This window comes from Rhinopithecus bieti, unplaced genomic scaffold (assembly GCF_001698545.2).
Source record: "Rhinopithecus bieti isolate Rb0 unplaced genomic scaffold, ASM169854v2 scaffold_14871, whole genome shotgun sequence".
NCBI lineage: Eukaryota > Metazoa > Chordata > Mammalia > Primates > Cercopithecidae > Rhinopithecus > Rhinopithecus bieti.
Window position 1 is genome coordinate 141152 of NW_016807935.1, and position 15305 is coordinate 156456.

General features: G+C 37.4%; 1 protein-coding gene across 1 annotated transcript in view; it reads right to left on the reverse strand.

The window, feature by feature from the left end:
* The window catches only part of SAMTOR (S-adenosylmethionine sensor upstream of mTORC1), a 118648-nt gene that overhangs the window by 76523 nt on the left and 26820 nt on the right, over nucleotides 1-15305 (reverse strand). Inside the window, exon 3 of the mRNA XM_017884164.1 lies at nucleotides 5255-5425. Within this exon, the coding sequence (XP_017739653.1) occupies nucleotides 5255-5425 (171 nt within the window). The remainder of the gene's footprint in view (nucleotides 1-5254; nucleotides 5426-15305) is intronic.

The following is a 15305-nucleotide window of genomic DNA, read 5'->3' on the forward strand; positions in this document are numbered from 1 at the left end:
TATATATATATTATTTATATATACTTTTTTTTCTTAAGACAGGGTCTCACTCTGTCACCCAGGCTGGAGTACAGTGAGTGGTGTGATCTCTACTCACTGCAACCTCCACCTTCCAGGCTCAAGTGATCCTTCTGCCTTAGCCTCCCGAGTAGCTGGGACCACAGGCACATGCCAGCACACCTGGCTTTTTTGTTATTTTTTTTAGAGACAGGTTTTGTCATGTTGTCCAGGTTGGTCTTGAACTCCTGGCCTAAAGCAACCCACCTGTCTTGGCCTTCCAAAGTGCTGGGATTACAGGCATGAGTCAATCAATATGCCCAATCTTAAAAATATTCAACAAATTTAAGGAAATCATGCTTAAAGAATCAAAGGAAAATACAGTAACAATGACTCAATAAATAAGGGAATCTCAACAATATAACAGAGCTGTAAAAAAGAAATATACAGAAATCTAAAGCTGGTATTTTCCATACATATCTGTGTTTGATAGAAGTATAACTATATAATTTCTCTAACTGGCCAACACTTAAAATATTAATGTTTAAGAATGTCAGTAACATGTGAGTTAAAGGATGTTTAGTAAGTCATTACACATTATAGGCTTTGTAGTAACCTCTGAATAAAGGTAAAGATGCCTTATGCTTCCCTACAGAAGTAATTAAAGATATTTCGATTTTTAAATGTAATTGCTTAAAACTAGATAATATTTTCAACATGATTTAAAATCAAAGTAACCAAAAGTAATGCTTGTTGTTATCTATAGTTTTGGAACCGCTTAAGAGTATCTTACTTTCATAATTATTTTCTGTGTCTATCAAGAATATTTCTAAAACGATTCAAGTTTAGCATTTTCAAGTAATTAATAAAATACACTTGATACTACAAACCAATAGGGTAAAAAGGTATAGGAACAATTTTAATATTGCAGTTAAGTACCTCAGAGATACTACAGCTTTGGTTCTAGACTACTGCAATAAAGCAAGTTACACAATTGTTTTGGTTTTCCAGTGCATATAAGTTATGTTCCACTACACTGTAGTCTATTAAGCGTGCAATAGCATTGTCTAAAAAACAGTGTTCATACCTTAATTTTAAAATACTTTATGGCTAAAAAATGCTAGTGATCATTTAAGCCTCCAGCAAGTTGTAATCTTTTTACTGGTGGAAGCTTTGCCTTGATACTCATGGCTGCTGATTGATCAGCACGATGGTTGCTGAAAGCTGGGGTGCTATCAGAATTTCTAAAAATAAGACAACACTAAAGTTTGCCACATACATTGACTGTACCTATCATGAATTATTTTTCTGGAGCCTCAGCATGTGATGCTGCTTGACAGCATTTTACTCAAATAATTTCTTTTAAAATTGGTTAGTCCTCTCAAACCCAACCACTGCTTTATCAACTTTTATATAATATTCAAAATCCTTTGTCATTCTAACAGGGTTCACAGCATCTTCACCAGTAGATGCCATCTCAAAAAAACACTTCCTTTGCTCATCCATAAGAAACAACTTCTCATCCATTCAAGTTTTATCATGAAATTGCAACAATTCAGTCCCATCTTCAGGCTCCACTTCTAATTTTAGTTCTATTACTTTTTTCCCCCACCACATCTGCAGTTATTTCATCCATGAGGCTTGGAATAAACTTCTTCCAAACTCATATTCACGTTAATATTCTGACCTGCTCCCACGAATCACAAATGTTCTTAATGGCATCTAGAATGGTGAGTCCTTTCCAGAAGGTTTTAATGGACTTTGCCCAGATCCATCAGAGAAATTGCTATGACAGCTACAGCCTTTATAAAATGTATTTCTTAAATAACATAACTTGAGCTAGGCTCAGTGACTCACGCCTGTAATCCCAGCACTTTGGGAGGCTAAGACGGGAGGATTGCTTCAGCCCAGAAATTTGAGACCTGCTTGGGCAATACTCTACAAAAAATGAAAAAAAGCTGGGCATGGTGGTGCACGCTTGTGGTGCCAGCTACTGGGGAGGCTGAGGTAGGAGGGTCACTTGAGCCCAGGAGTTCAAGGCTCCTGTGAGCTGTGATCATGCCACTCCACTCCAGCCTGGGCAACACAGTGAGACCCCTGTCTCCAAAAATAAAAAAATAAAATAATATGACCTGAAAGTCTGAATTACTCCTTGTTCCATGTGCTGCAGAATGGATGTTGTATTAGCAGGCATGAAAACAACATTCATCTCTTTGTACATATTGTCAGAGTTCTTGGATGACCTGGTACATTATCAAAGGGCAGTAATATTTTGAAAGGAATATTTTGCCGGGCGTGGTGGCTCACGCCTGTAATCCCAGCACTTTGGGAGGCCAAGGCAGGCGGATCACGAGGTCAGGAGATCAAGACCATCCTGGCTACCACGGTGAAACGCTGTCTCTACTAAAAATGCAAAAAATTAGCCAGGCGTGGTGGTGCGCACCTGTAGTCCCAGCTACTCGGAGGCTGTGGCAGGAGAATGGCGTGAACCCAAGAGGCGGAGCTTGCAGTGAGCCGAGATCGCGCCACTGCACTCCAGCCTGGGCGACAGAGCGAGACTCCGTCTCAAAAAAAAAAAAAAAAAAGAAAGGAATATTTTTTTCTGAGCAGCAGGTCTCAACAGTAGGCTTTAAATATTCAGTAAACTGTCCTTTAAACAGATGTGCTGTCATCTAGACTTTGTTCCATTTAGAGCACAGGCAGGGTAGCTTCAGCGTAATTCTTAAGAGCCTTAGGATTTTTAAACAGTAAATGAACACTGGCTTCAATGTAAAGTCACCCGCTGCATTAGCCCCTAACAAGAGAGGCTGCCTGTCCTTTGAAGCTCTGAAGTCAGGTATTGACTTCTGATCTCTAGCCAAGAAAGTCCTAAAAGGTATCTTCTTCTTCCAATAGAAGGCTTTTAAATCTACATTAAAAATCAGTTGTTTACTATAGCCACCTCCATGAATGGTCTTTGGTAGATCTTCTGGATAACTTGCTGCAGCTTCTAAATCACCACTTGCTGCTTTACCTTGCACTTTATGTCATGGAGATGGCTTCTTAGACCTCATGAACCAACCTCTGCTAACTTCAAACTTTCTTCTGAAGCTTCCTCACCTCTCTTAGCCTTCAAAGAATTGAAGAGAATTAGACCCTTGCTCTGGATTAGGTATTGGCTTAAGGAAATGCTGTGGTTGGTTTCATCTTGTATCCAGACCACTCAAACTTTCTCCACATCAGCAATAAAGTTGTTTTACTTTCTTCTCATTTCCATGTTCACTGAATAGCACTTTTAATTTTAAAAATAACTTTTCCTTCACTATGGGAGGCCGAGGCAGGCAGATCACGAGGTCAAGAGATCCAGACCATCCTGGCCAACATGGTGAAACCCCGTTTCTACCAAAAATACAAAAATTGGCTGGGCGTGGTGGCGAGCATCTGTAGTCCCAGCTACTCGGGAGGCTGAAGCAGGAGAATGGCATGAACCTGGAAGGCAGAGCTTGCGGTGAGCCAAGATCGCGCCACTGCACTCCAGCCTGGGCGACAGAGCAAGACTCTGTCTCAAATAAAATAAAATAAAATAAAATAAAATAAAATAAAATAAAATAAAATAAAACAAATAAATAAATAAAAGAAAATGACTTTTCTTTTGAATTCACAATTTGGTTAACTCTTTGGCAGAAAAGGCCTAGCTTTCAGCCTATATCAACTTTTGACATGCCTACCTAAGTTTAATCACTTCTAGCTTTTGATTTAGAGTCAGAGACATGTGCCTCTTTTTACTTGAATACTTGAAAGTCATTGTAGGTTTATTAACTGGCCAAATTTCCCTAGTGTCTTATGGAATAGAGAGGCCTGGGGGTGAGGGGGAAGAGGGAGGGAAGGGCGGGAGCAAGAGAAGAAGGAGTGGGGAGAGAGAAGAGGGGAGAGAGACTGGGAAACAGTAGATCCATGGAGCAGTTAGAACACACATGACATTTATTGAATAAGTTCACTGTTTTATATGGATGATAAGTTCACTGTCCTACATGGTGCCCCTAAACAATCTCAACAGTAACATCAAAGATCACTGATCACAAATCACCAAAACAGACATCATAATAATGAAAAAGTTTGAAATATTGTGAGAATTACCAAAACGTGACAGTGTACTAGTGCATTTTCATGCTGCTGACAAAGACATGCCCGAGCCTGGGTAATTTATAAAGAAAAAGAGGTTTAATGGACTCACAGCTCCTTGTTGCTGGGGAGGCCTCACAATCATGGTGGAAGGAGAAAGGCATATCTTACATGGTAGCAGGCAAGAGAGAATGAGAGCCAAGCAAAAGGGGAAACCCCTTATAAAACCATCAGATCTCATGAGCCTTATTCACTACCATGGGAACAGTATGGGGGAAACCACCCCCATGATTCAATTATTTCCCACCAGGTCCCTCCCACAACACACGAGATTATTGGAGCTACAACTCAAGATGAGATTTGGGTGGGGACACAGTTAAATCATATCACAGAGCCACAGTGAGTATATGCTATTGGGAAAATGGTGCAAAAGGACTTGCTTGACTCAGGGTTGCCACAAACCTTCAATTTGTAAAAAATGTAGTATCTGCGAAGTACAATAAAGCAAAGCACAATAAATGAGGTATGCCTGTACTAATAATTAACTGGATTATAATCGTCATATACTTACAAAATTTGTGCCTATATGCATACAATCTTACTAGCAGGCAGATTTGCTTATCAACAATAAAACAATGGCAATTGGTTTTATTAATAACCTTCCATTATTTTTCCTTATTCGTAAATTCTTAGTGGACAGCCACTTTAAACGGTTTAATTGGATTTTTCTGTTTTGATTCTTTGTTTTGATAATTACATAAGAATTACATATTGTTATATAATTATATATTACACTGTACATTATAACTATATAATACTATTATATAACAATTATGTTATATATACACATATAGCCATAACATATATGTAATATATATAATTAACATAATATGTAATTATATAATCATATTTATGGAACTATTCTTTTTCATTTTCTAGTTAGAACAACACATGCTACAGAACCACTAGTTTTCCAGATAGCTCTTACAATTTTATGCTAGTTTTTAATTTAATAATATTACCTATCTGCATTTCTCAGCCTATCATGTAACTACTGGAGGAGCAAGTAAACTGCTCATTGTTTAGTATGAACCACTGCATTATTTTACATTAATACAGTTATCCAGGATAATCAAAGTAGAAAAAGTATACTTACTCAGTTATAAATTCAGGGTTTGTAAAGCTGAGGTTGGTTAAATGACCTTCAAGTTTAGAAGACTCATGCATATTTAAGGCTGGAGTGGTCTTAGTGGCAAGTACAGCTCTTTTTTCATCTTTCTCAAGTGCTTTTCTCTTCCCACCATTTTGGAAATATTCTCTGCATACACTACAAGTAAAAATAAGGCTGTATTTTAACATACTGTGTATGACTATAAAATAAGACAGAAAAAATTGGCTTTTATTAATCAAGATGGGAAACTTTCAAATTTAAGATTTCTGCTTTGAAAATGTCAAACTGAGATAAGTTTGAGCACCTTGTAGCACTTTCAAAATTTTAAAAATTACTATACAATAAAGAATGATCACAAATTATGTTTAGTAAATAAAAAACATGTTTTTTCAGGATTACAGATGTGCCTGTACATGTTTCACTGAACTTCTCTCTTGACTAAAACTTCCTCCAGCAAAGCTTACATAAGTCTACCATGCAGTGACAACATCCAGAAGGAATAGTAGTCACAGTTAATTTCGAGCTGGCTTTGCTAGTAGTAGACAGATAACCCAACAGCTGTTCTTGAGGTCCCTCTTGGTTTATGATAACAAAGTCAGGATGAGTGTGTGTGTGTGTGTGTGTGTGTATGTATGTGTATATCTCTGTATATATATTTGTGTGTATATATAGAGAGCTCATTTTTCTTCTTCTTTGTACTTAATTTACTACATATAGCTCACACTTTACACAAAGCTACTTTATCATTCTCCACAGACATTGTTTGGTGAAGTTCCAAAAATACATGGCAAGAGAAGAACTGAAGAGCAAAGAATTCACGCAAAACTGGTTTCAGCAAGTGCAACTATGGTCCAAGGGAACTATGCCCATTTCTCACGCTTACAGGAACCCATTAGTTCAACTTCAGTTTTTCTTAGTTCCTATTATGTAAGACTTCTTTAACTTATACTATGTAGATTTAGTTTTAACTCTATATGCAGAAGTTGAAACTTATTCAGCATGAATTAAACATTTATTAAGTATGTATCATGTGTAGAGGTGTATGATGGCCAAATTGCAGAAGGCATAATTCTTAACCTCAAGAAGCTACCTCAGTAAAGGACACAAATAATTATTATATATAACAATAAAAAACATGATTGATAGAGATAAACAGATAAACAAAGATAGTTATTTCTATAAATGAAGTACCTAGCCCAATCTAAAATCAGCAATATAAATTGATTTTAGAAAGGTAAGTAGGAATAAGCCAGGAAAGTAAAGTTGAGTGGAAACTTTCTAGGCAGAAAGGACAGCATAAGCAAAGACATGAAAGAGAAAAGCAGAATGAATCTTCAGATGTGTACCTTAGTTCAAGGTACATGAAGTTTAAAGTACTAGGCAGAAGATGAGTGGACCTATTCTCAAAAGAAAAAGCCCTGAGCCTAGTGGACATATAGAGAGGAAGGAGAGTCAAGGTGTGCAAGCTTCAAATCATGCAAGATCCATAGGTCAGTTTTAAAATGCGGTCTTTACAAATCTAATCTAATGACAGAGAGCAGTTTAGAGGCTGCCTGGGGTAGGGTGTGGGGATGAGTGCAAAGGGGTACAAGGGAGCTTTCTGGAGAAAAATGTTCTATATCTTGATAGTGGTGGTGGTTACGTAAGTGTAGACAATTGTAAATACCCACTAACTGTACACTAGATGGATGCATTTTATTGTATATAAATTATACCTCAGTAAAGTTGATAAAAATGTAGACTTTATCAACTTGAAATTATACTAAAAGCTTATGTTTCTATCAGGTAGAACCATATAAAACTGGTGATATTCAAAAGTTCTTGAGCTACAAAAATTGCAATTTTATGTGGTCTAACTTAACAGCTACTAAGAAATTTGGCAATAAAATACTTAAAGGGCTAAAATTCTAGGTTCTCATAGAATAATGACAACCATCTAAATTCCAATTATCTCCATATACCCTCAAAAAAAAAAAAATACAGATCAATAAAGAGAGCAAATAAAAGCACTTACCGTTCATACCTATGGCATAACAAGGAAATAAAAAATAACACTGCATTTTACCTGTTATTGAAAAAATAAAAATCTGAGACTGAATTGGCATTGGAGGCCAAAGTACAGAGTTAGATGAGGACTGCATAAAACAGAGAAATGTATGAAAAGGTGGCCAAACAGAATCTTCCAACAATCACCACCCAGACCTGCAAGAATATCAAACTGAGTAACTATTCACACAAAAAAGCACCTTCATAAGAACTAAATCAGTTAAGAGATCACAGTACCTGGTTTTAGCCTAACAAGAAAAGATGCATTGAAGAGGATAGGAAGAACAGTCTTGAACTGTCTATACCATCCCTCTCCCAAGCCCAGGCAGCACACCCCAGAGAGATAAACTTTGTGCTTTGGGGAGGGAGAATGAAATTGTGGGACTTTGCACTGGAACTCCACATTGCCCTATCACAGTGGAACACAGCACTGGACAGAAATCTATTGGTGCCCACAGGGGGCATTTAGACCATCCTTGAACAGACAGACAGATATCTCCTGCCCCAGTGGGAGAAATCTGAGTCCTAGTCGGCTTCACTACTGGCTGAATAAAGTGGCCTTGGGCTCCCAATAAATGTCAGTGGCAGCCACACCACAGCAACTGTAATCTTTGGGTAAGCCCCAGTGCTGTGCTGGTCTCAGCAGAGGCTGTGGGCCCAGGGTACTACAACCAAGTGTGACACCAGCTGTGGTGGCCATGGGAATGCCTGCATCACCCCTCCCCCAATTCTAGGCAGTGCAGTGTAGAGACTTCTTCCACTTGGGGGAAGGAGAGGAAGGGTATAGGAGACTTTGCCTTGCAACCCAGACACCAGCCCAGCCACAGTAAAACAAAGCATCAGTCAGAATCCTAAGCCCCGATTCCAGGCTCTTGTGCCATATGGCACTTCTAGACTCACCCTGGGACAGAAGGGAATCCTCTGCCCTGGGGGGATGGACCCAAGTCCCCGCAGGATTAATCACCTGCTGACTAAAGTGGCCTTGGGCCTTCAGTAAACATCAACGGCAGTTCAAAAATGACCCAGCATGAGGCCAGCTGTGGTGGCCACATGATTTTCTGTGTCACCTCTTCCCCAACTCCGGCCAGCCCAGCATAAAGAGACACTCATTCCACTTGGAGGAAGAAGAGGGATTTTGCCTGGGAACCCAGCAACTTCTCCCTTATCTTTAAGTCCATTAGGACTGGGAATTCAGGAATGTGCAGAAGGTGCAGCATACCTGGGCTTAGAGTGCCCTCTAGGGCTGAAATGGTTACAGTGACCACAGGCTTAGATACTACTTTAACTCTGAAAGCTTAGAAGGCCCTCTGAAAAATGATGGATACTAACAAGTCCAGACTACAAAGACTGGAAGAAGTATCTAACTCTTCTATGCCCAGACACTGAAAAACATCCACAAGCATCAAGAACAGTCAAGAGAAGATGACCTCACCAAAGAGACTAAATGAGGCACCAGTGACCAATCCTGGAGTAGTACAGATATATGACTTCTCAGGGAATTCCAAACAGCTTTTTGAGGAATCTCAACAAACTTCAAAAAAACAGAGAAGGAATTCATACATCTTTCAGGGAAATTTAACAAAGAGATTAATATAATTTAAAGAATCCTACAGAAATCCTGAAGCTGAAATATTCAATTAATGAACAAAAATATGTATTACTATGTAAACAGAATGGATCAACCAGAAGAAAGAATTAGCTCAAAGACAGGCTATTTCAAAATACAGACTCAGGGGAGAAAAAGAAAACAGGAGTGAAAAAGAATGAAGTATGCTTAAAAGTCTGGAAAATAGCCTCAAAAGGGCAAATCTAAGAGTTATTGGCCTTAAAGGGGAAATACAGAAAGAGATTGGGGTAGAAAGTTTATTGAAAGAAATAATAAGTTTTCCAAACCTAGAGAATGATACAAATATGCAGTTATAACATCAAAGAACACCAAGCAGATTCAACCCAAATAAGACTACCTTCAAGGCATAAAATCAAACTCTTACAGGTTAAGGACAAAGAAAGGATCCTAAAAGCAGTAAGAGAAAAGAAACAGGTAACAAATGAAGGAGCTCCAATACATCTGGCAGCACACTTCTCAGTAGAAATCTTACAGGCCAAGAGGGAATGAGATGACATATTCAATGAATATGAAGGAAAAAAAAAAAGGAAACAACTTTCAACTGAGAATACTATACCCAGCAAAGCTATTCTTCAAACACAAACGAGAAATATGTAGACAAACAAAACATGAAGGACTTCATACCAGACCTACCTTACCAGAAATGCTAAGGAGAATTTTTCAACTTGAAAGAAAAGGATGCTAACACACAATAAGAAATCATCTGAAAGTATAATACAAAACTCACTGGTAAAGGTACATACATAGTTAAATTCAGAATACTCAATACTGTAATTGTAGTGCATAAACCATTCATATATTCAGAGGAAAAAACCCAATAGGATAAATGTATTATATCTGTACATATATATATACACATATAAATAGATATCTAAAAAGAGATTTATAATAAGGAATTGGCTCCTGTGATTATGCTGACTGAAATGTCCCACAATCTGCTATGCCTAAGCTGTAAAACCAGGAAACCTCATGGTATAGTTCCAATCCAAGTACAAAGGCTTGAGAACTATTTTATAAGTTCTGGTCCAAGTCCAAAAAGGCTTGAGAACCATTTTATAAGTTGTAGCCCAAGTTCAAAGGCCTAAGAACCGAAGTGCCAGCTAGAGGGAAGGCCTCAAAAAAGGCCTCACAATAGAGACAGCAATCTGCTTTACTCAGTCTACAGATTCAAATGTCAATCTCATTTGGAAACATACTCGCAGACACACCCAGAAATAATGTTCAGCCAAATATCTGTGTACCTTATGAATCAGTAAAGTTGTGAATAATATTCCATAGTACCTAAAATCAATATAGGCAACACAATATTGACAGAGAAAAACAAACTGAAGGACTAACACTACCAACTTCAAGACTTACTATAAAGCTACAGTAATCACGACAATGTGGCAATGGTGAAAGAAAAGACAAATACATCAATGGAACAGAATTAGAGAGTGTAAACATAGACCCACAAAACTATAGTCAACTGATCTTTGAAAAAGGAGCAAAGGCAATACAATGGAGAAAAAATTTTTTCAACAAGTCATGCTAGAACTAGACATCCACATGCAAAAAAGAAGAAAAGTAAATCTAGATATAGACCTTATACATTTCACAAAAATTATCTTGAAATGCATCATAAATGCAAAATGCAAAACTATAAACTTTCTAAAAGGTAACACAGGAGAAAACCTAGATGGCATTGGGTATGGTGATGACTTTTTAGACATGACACCAAAGGCATGATCCATAAAAGAAAAAATTGATAAGCTGAATGTCACTAAATTAAAACTTTTTGCTTTGTGAAAGACATTGTCAAGAGAATGAAAAGAGAAGCCACGGACACTGAGAAAATATTTGCAAATCATATATATCGGGGGTCCCCAACCCTGAATACTGGTCTGTGGCCTGTTAGATTGGGATGCACAGCAGGAGGTGAATGGCAGGTGAGTTAGTTAAGCTTCATCTGTATTTACAGCTGCTCCCCATCACTCACATTACTGCCTAAGCTCTGTATCCTGTCAGATCAGTGACAGCATTAGATTCTCATAGAAGCACGAACCCTTATTGTGAAATGTGCATGTGAGAGATCTAGGTTGCACACTCCTTAGGAGAATCTAAGGCCTGATGATCTGTCACGGTATCCCGTAAAACCCCCAGATGGGAACGTCTAATTGCAGGAAAACAAGCTCAGGGCTCTCACTGATTCTACATTATGATGAATTGTACAATTATTTCATTATATATTACAATGTAATAATAATAGAAATAAAGTGCACGATAAATGTAATGCGCTTGAATCACCCCAAAACCACCTGCCCCAACTCCAGTCGATGGAAAAATTGTCTTCCACAAAACCAGGCCCGAGTGCCAAAAAGGTTGAGGACTGCTGACATATACAATAAAGAACTGTCATCCAAAATATAGAAAGAACTCTTAAAACTCTAAATAAATTCAAACACCAGGCAAAAGACCTGAACAGACATCTCATCAAAGAAGATACACAGATTGGAAGCAACAAGAACGCTTATCAAGTGCTGATGAGAATGCAAAATGTTACACTTTTTACAGCAGCTTTATTCATAATTGTCAAAACTTGGAAGCAACCAAGATGTCCTTCCATAGGTGGATGGATAAACTGTGATACATCTAGACAACAGAGTATTATTCAGTACTACAAAGAAATGAGCTATCAAGCCATAAAAAGATACAGAAGAACCTTACATGCTAATTACTAAGTAAAAGAAGCCAATCAGAAAAAGCAACAAACTTTATGATTCCAACTATATGACATTCTGGAAAAGGCAATCTATGAGGTCAGTAAAAAAGTTGGTGGTTGCAGGCCGGGAGTGGTGGCTCACGCCTGTAATCCCAGCACTTTGGGAGGCCGAGGCGGGTGGATCATCTGAGGTTAGGAGTTTGAGACCAGCCTGACCAACATGGAGAAACCTGTGTCTACTAAAAATACAAAATTAGTCAGACATGGTGGCACATGCTTGTAATCCCAGCTACTTGGGAGGCTGAGGCAGGAAAACTGTTCGAACCAGGAGGTGGAGGTTGCAGCAGGCAGAAGTTGCGGTGAGCTGAGATCATGCCATTGCACTCCAGCCTGGGCAACAAGAGTAAAACTCCATCTCAAAAAAAAGAAAAAAAAAAAGTTGGTGGTTGCGGAGGGGTGAAAAGGACAGCACAAAGGATTTTTAGAGCAGTTAAACTATTCTGTATGCTACTATAATGGAAGATACATGTCATTACACGTTTTTCAAAAACCACAGAATGTACAACATCAAGAATGAACCCTATGGTAAACTATGGACTTTGGGTGATAATGATCTATCAATGTAAGTTTAAAAACTGTAACAAATGTACCACTCTAGTGCTGGATGTTGACAGGGAGGCTATGCATGTTTGGGATAGAGTGGGTTGTATATGGTAACTTTCTGTACTTTCTGGTCAATTTTATTGTGGGTTTCTGGTCAATCATGTTGTAAACCCACTGCTCTAAAAAATAAAGTCTACTTAAAAGAGAAAAACAAACCAACCTTGGGATAAATATATCATGTATCTCCTGATGTATTACACTGAGAGGGACACAACATCATCTATGCAAAACACTTGCTAATGATACACTTAACTTATATCTAATCACAAATAAACTATACATATCCAAATTGAGAGGCAACCTATAAAATGCTGACTTTTAAAAAATGGCCGTATCAGCCGGGCACGGTGGCTCACACCTGTAATCCCAGCACTTTGGGAGGCCGAGGCAGGCAGATCACCTGAGGTCAGGAGTTCAAGACCTATCTGACCAACATAGTAAAACCCCACCTCTTCTAAAATATAAAAATTAGCTGGGTGTGGTAGCGGGTGCCTGTAATCCCAGCTACTCGGGAGGCTGAGTCAGGAGAATTGCTTGAACCCAGGAGGCAAAGGCTGCAGTGAGCCAAGATTGCATCATTGCACTCCAGACTGGGCAACAACAGTGAATCTGTCTCAAAAAAAAAAGTCATAAAAAGACAAAAAACAAAAGAAAAAAATGAAGAATTTTTCTAGATTAAAGACCAAAAAGGTTTAACAACTAAGTGCAATGAGTTATCCCTGATGGGATCCTGGATTGAAATAAAAAAAATCCAGGTATAAAGGACACTATTGTGAAAACTGGGGAAATCTGATTACAGATTACATTATTAGTTAGCATTATATTAATATTAAATTTCTGTAGTGTGATAGTTGTATTATGATTACAAAGAAGAATGTTCTTACATGATACACATCGAAGTATTCGGGAATAAAAGTCTGGTAATTTCTGTAACTGACTCTCAAAAGGTTCAGCAGAGAGCAAGAGAGAAAAAGGACCCAGAGGAGAAAGGGGAACAAGATACAAAAGTAAGACTAAGTAGAGTAACATTTTTTCAGAAGCTGAAGGAAAGAAAGTGTGAGTCAAGGATTTTATATCCATCCAAACTACATATTTTGTAACAAAATTATACAAAACCAGTTTGTAAGATGGGTGAACTCAGAGAACACCATAATTCCAAGTTGTTTTTAAAGAATCTACTGGAAGATGAACTTCATCTATGAGATGATTAGGAAATGTTGGTGAAGAAGTAGGGAATAAAAAGCATTAAATCACTAAAAAAAGGGGGGGAGTATTTTAAAATGCTAAAGGCATATAATTTACTTCAATTCCGAGTAAAGATATAACTATTATAAATAGTTATGTACCACTTATCATAGCAGCCATCTTTACAAAGAAGAAATTCCATGAGATATATGGAGAAACAGACAAACACCACAACAGGGAACATTACACTTTCAATCAAGAGAATGAAAAGGTTACGGACACCCTAAAAAACATAATAAAGTTTACCTTATTGCTAGAAGATAACTCTGCATTCAGAGAGAACAGCTTCTTTTAACTACACATGGAATAGTCACAAAAATGACCATATATGTGTATTAAGTCATGAAGAAAACCACAGTAAAAACCATAATGAAAAAATACAGACAAAATTATACAATTGCAATGCAATAAAACTAGAATTAACCAAAAAAAAAGAAATCCATTCTATCTGCTATTTTTTTAAAAAGTAAATAACTTGGGTCAGAGGGCAAATACTAATAAAATCAAAAAAATCTAAAAAAAATTAATGAAAGCACAAGTCAGAAGCTAACGAATGCAACTAAAATAGCAATCTGATGAAAACTGAGACGCTTTAATATCAAAACAAAAAATAAAATTAAATGAAATAAACATTGAACTCAAAGGATTAGAAAAATAAAGCAAAGGAAAGGAACAAAAGAGTGCCAACAAATACACAAAAACTTGCACAACTTGAGCAATTTTTTTTCTAGAAAATACACCAAATATATAGAATAGGAAAATTTCTTAAACTTGACTGTGTAGAAATAAAAGTTTAAACAAAATCCAAAGATGAAATAGTTATCAGAGTTAATCTTACCAAAAAGCACCAGTATAAGCCTTCAAAAACCAGATAACCCCTGTATTAATCATGTCTTTTACTTTATCTTTCATGTTTTGATATTTTGGGAGGGGAGTTGGAGGGTGTGCTTATACACAGAGAGAGAGAGACTGCCCTCTCAGGACCAGCTAATTCCTTAAGGCGGTAAACTTACTTCAGAAAACATGTCTCATATGCAAGCCAACCACTACCTAACTTTTATACACAAGCCAATAATTCCCCACTATTAAATCAACTCAAGACCACATACCAGACAACAACGGACAGCCCCTAGTCCCCAAAGCCTACTGAAATTACTCAATCTAGCCAATCCTAAACCGTTTACTCTGCCCTGCCTTGTCTTTTCCATAAAAGGTCAATAATGGCTCTGGTCTAGGCTTTCCTTTAGCTCCTGCTTCTGACTCCTGACAAAATCTGGTGCTTCCTTCGTAGCCCTGCATAGTGTGGTATGTCCCCTTCTCTCAGGAAATATAAGTAATAAATAATCATTTCAATGGCACTGATCACTCCATGTTTTCCCTCAGTCACCTCTATAAATCAAAATTCCACTGATGCATGTGAGACAACCCCAAAAGTACTTAAACTGTTCCAAACCATAGAAACAAAAACATTTTTCCAAATTCATTTTCAGGGAGCAAAATTACAATGATACTTATCTGATCTGATAAAGATTACAAAAATAAAGACCAATATCACTTATAAATATCAATAAAAACATGAAATTAAATTTTAGCAAACAGAATTAAACATGACTAAGTGATACATATTTCAGGAATGCAAGGATGGTTTAACATAAGAAAATCCACTAATATAATTCACTATATTCATAAATCTAAGAAGAAAACACATTTATTCTTCTCCATAGATGTTGAAAGGTCATTCAACAAAATCCAAC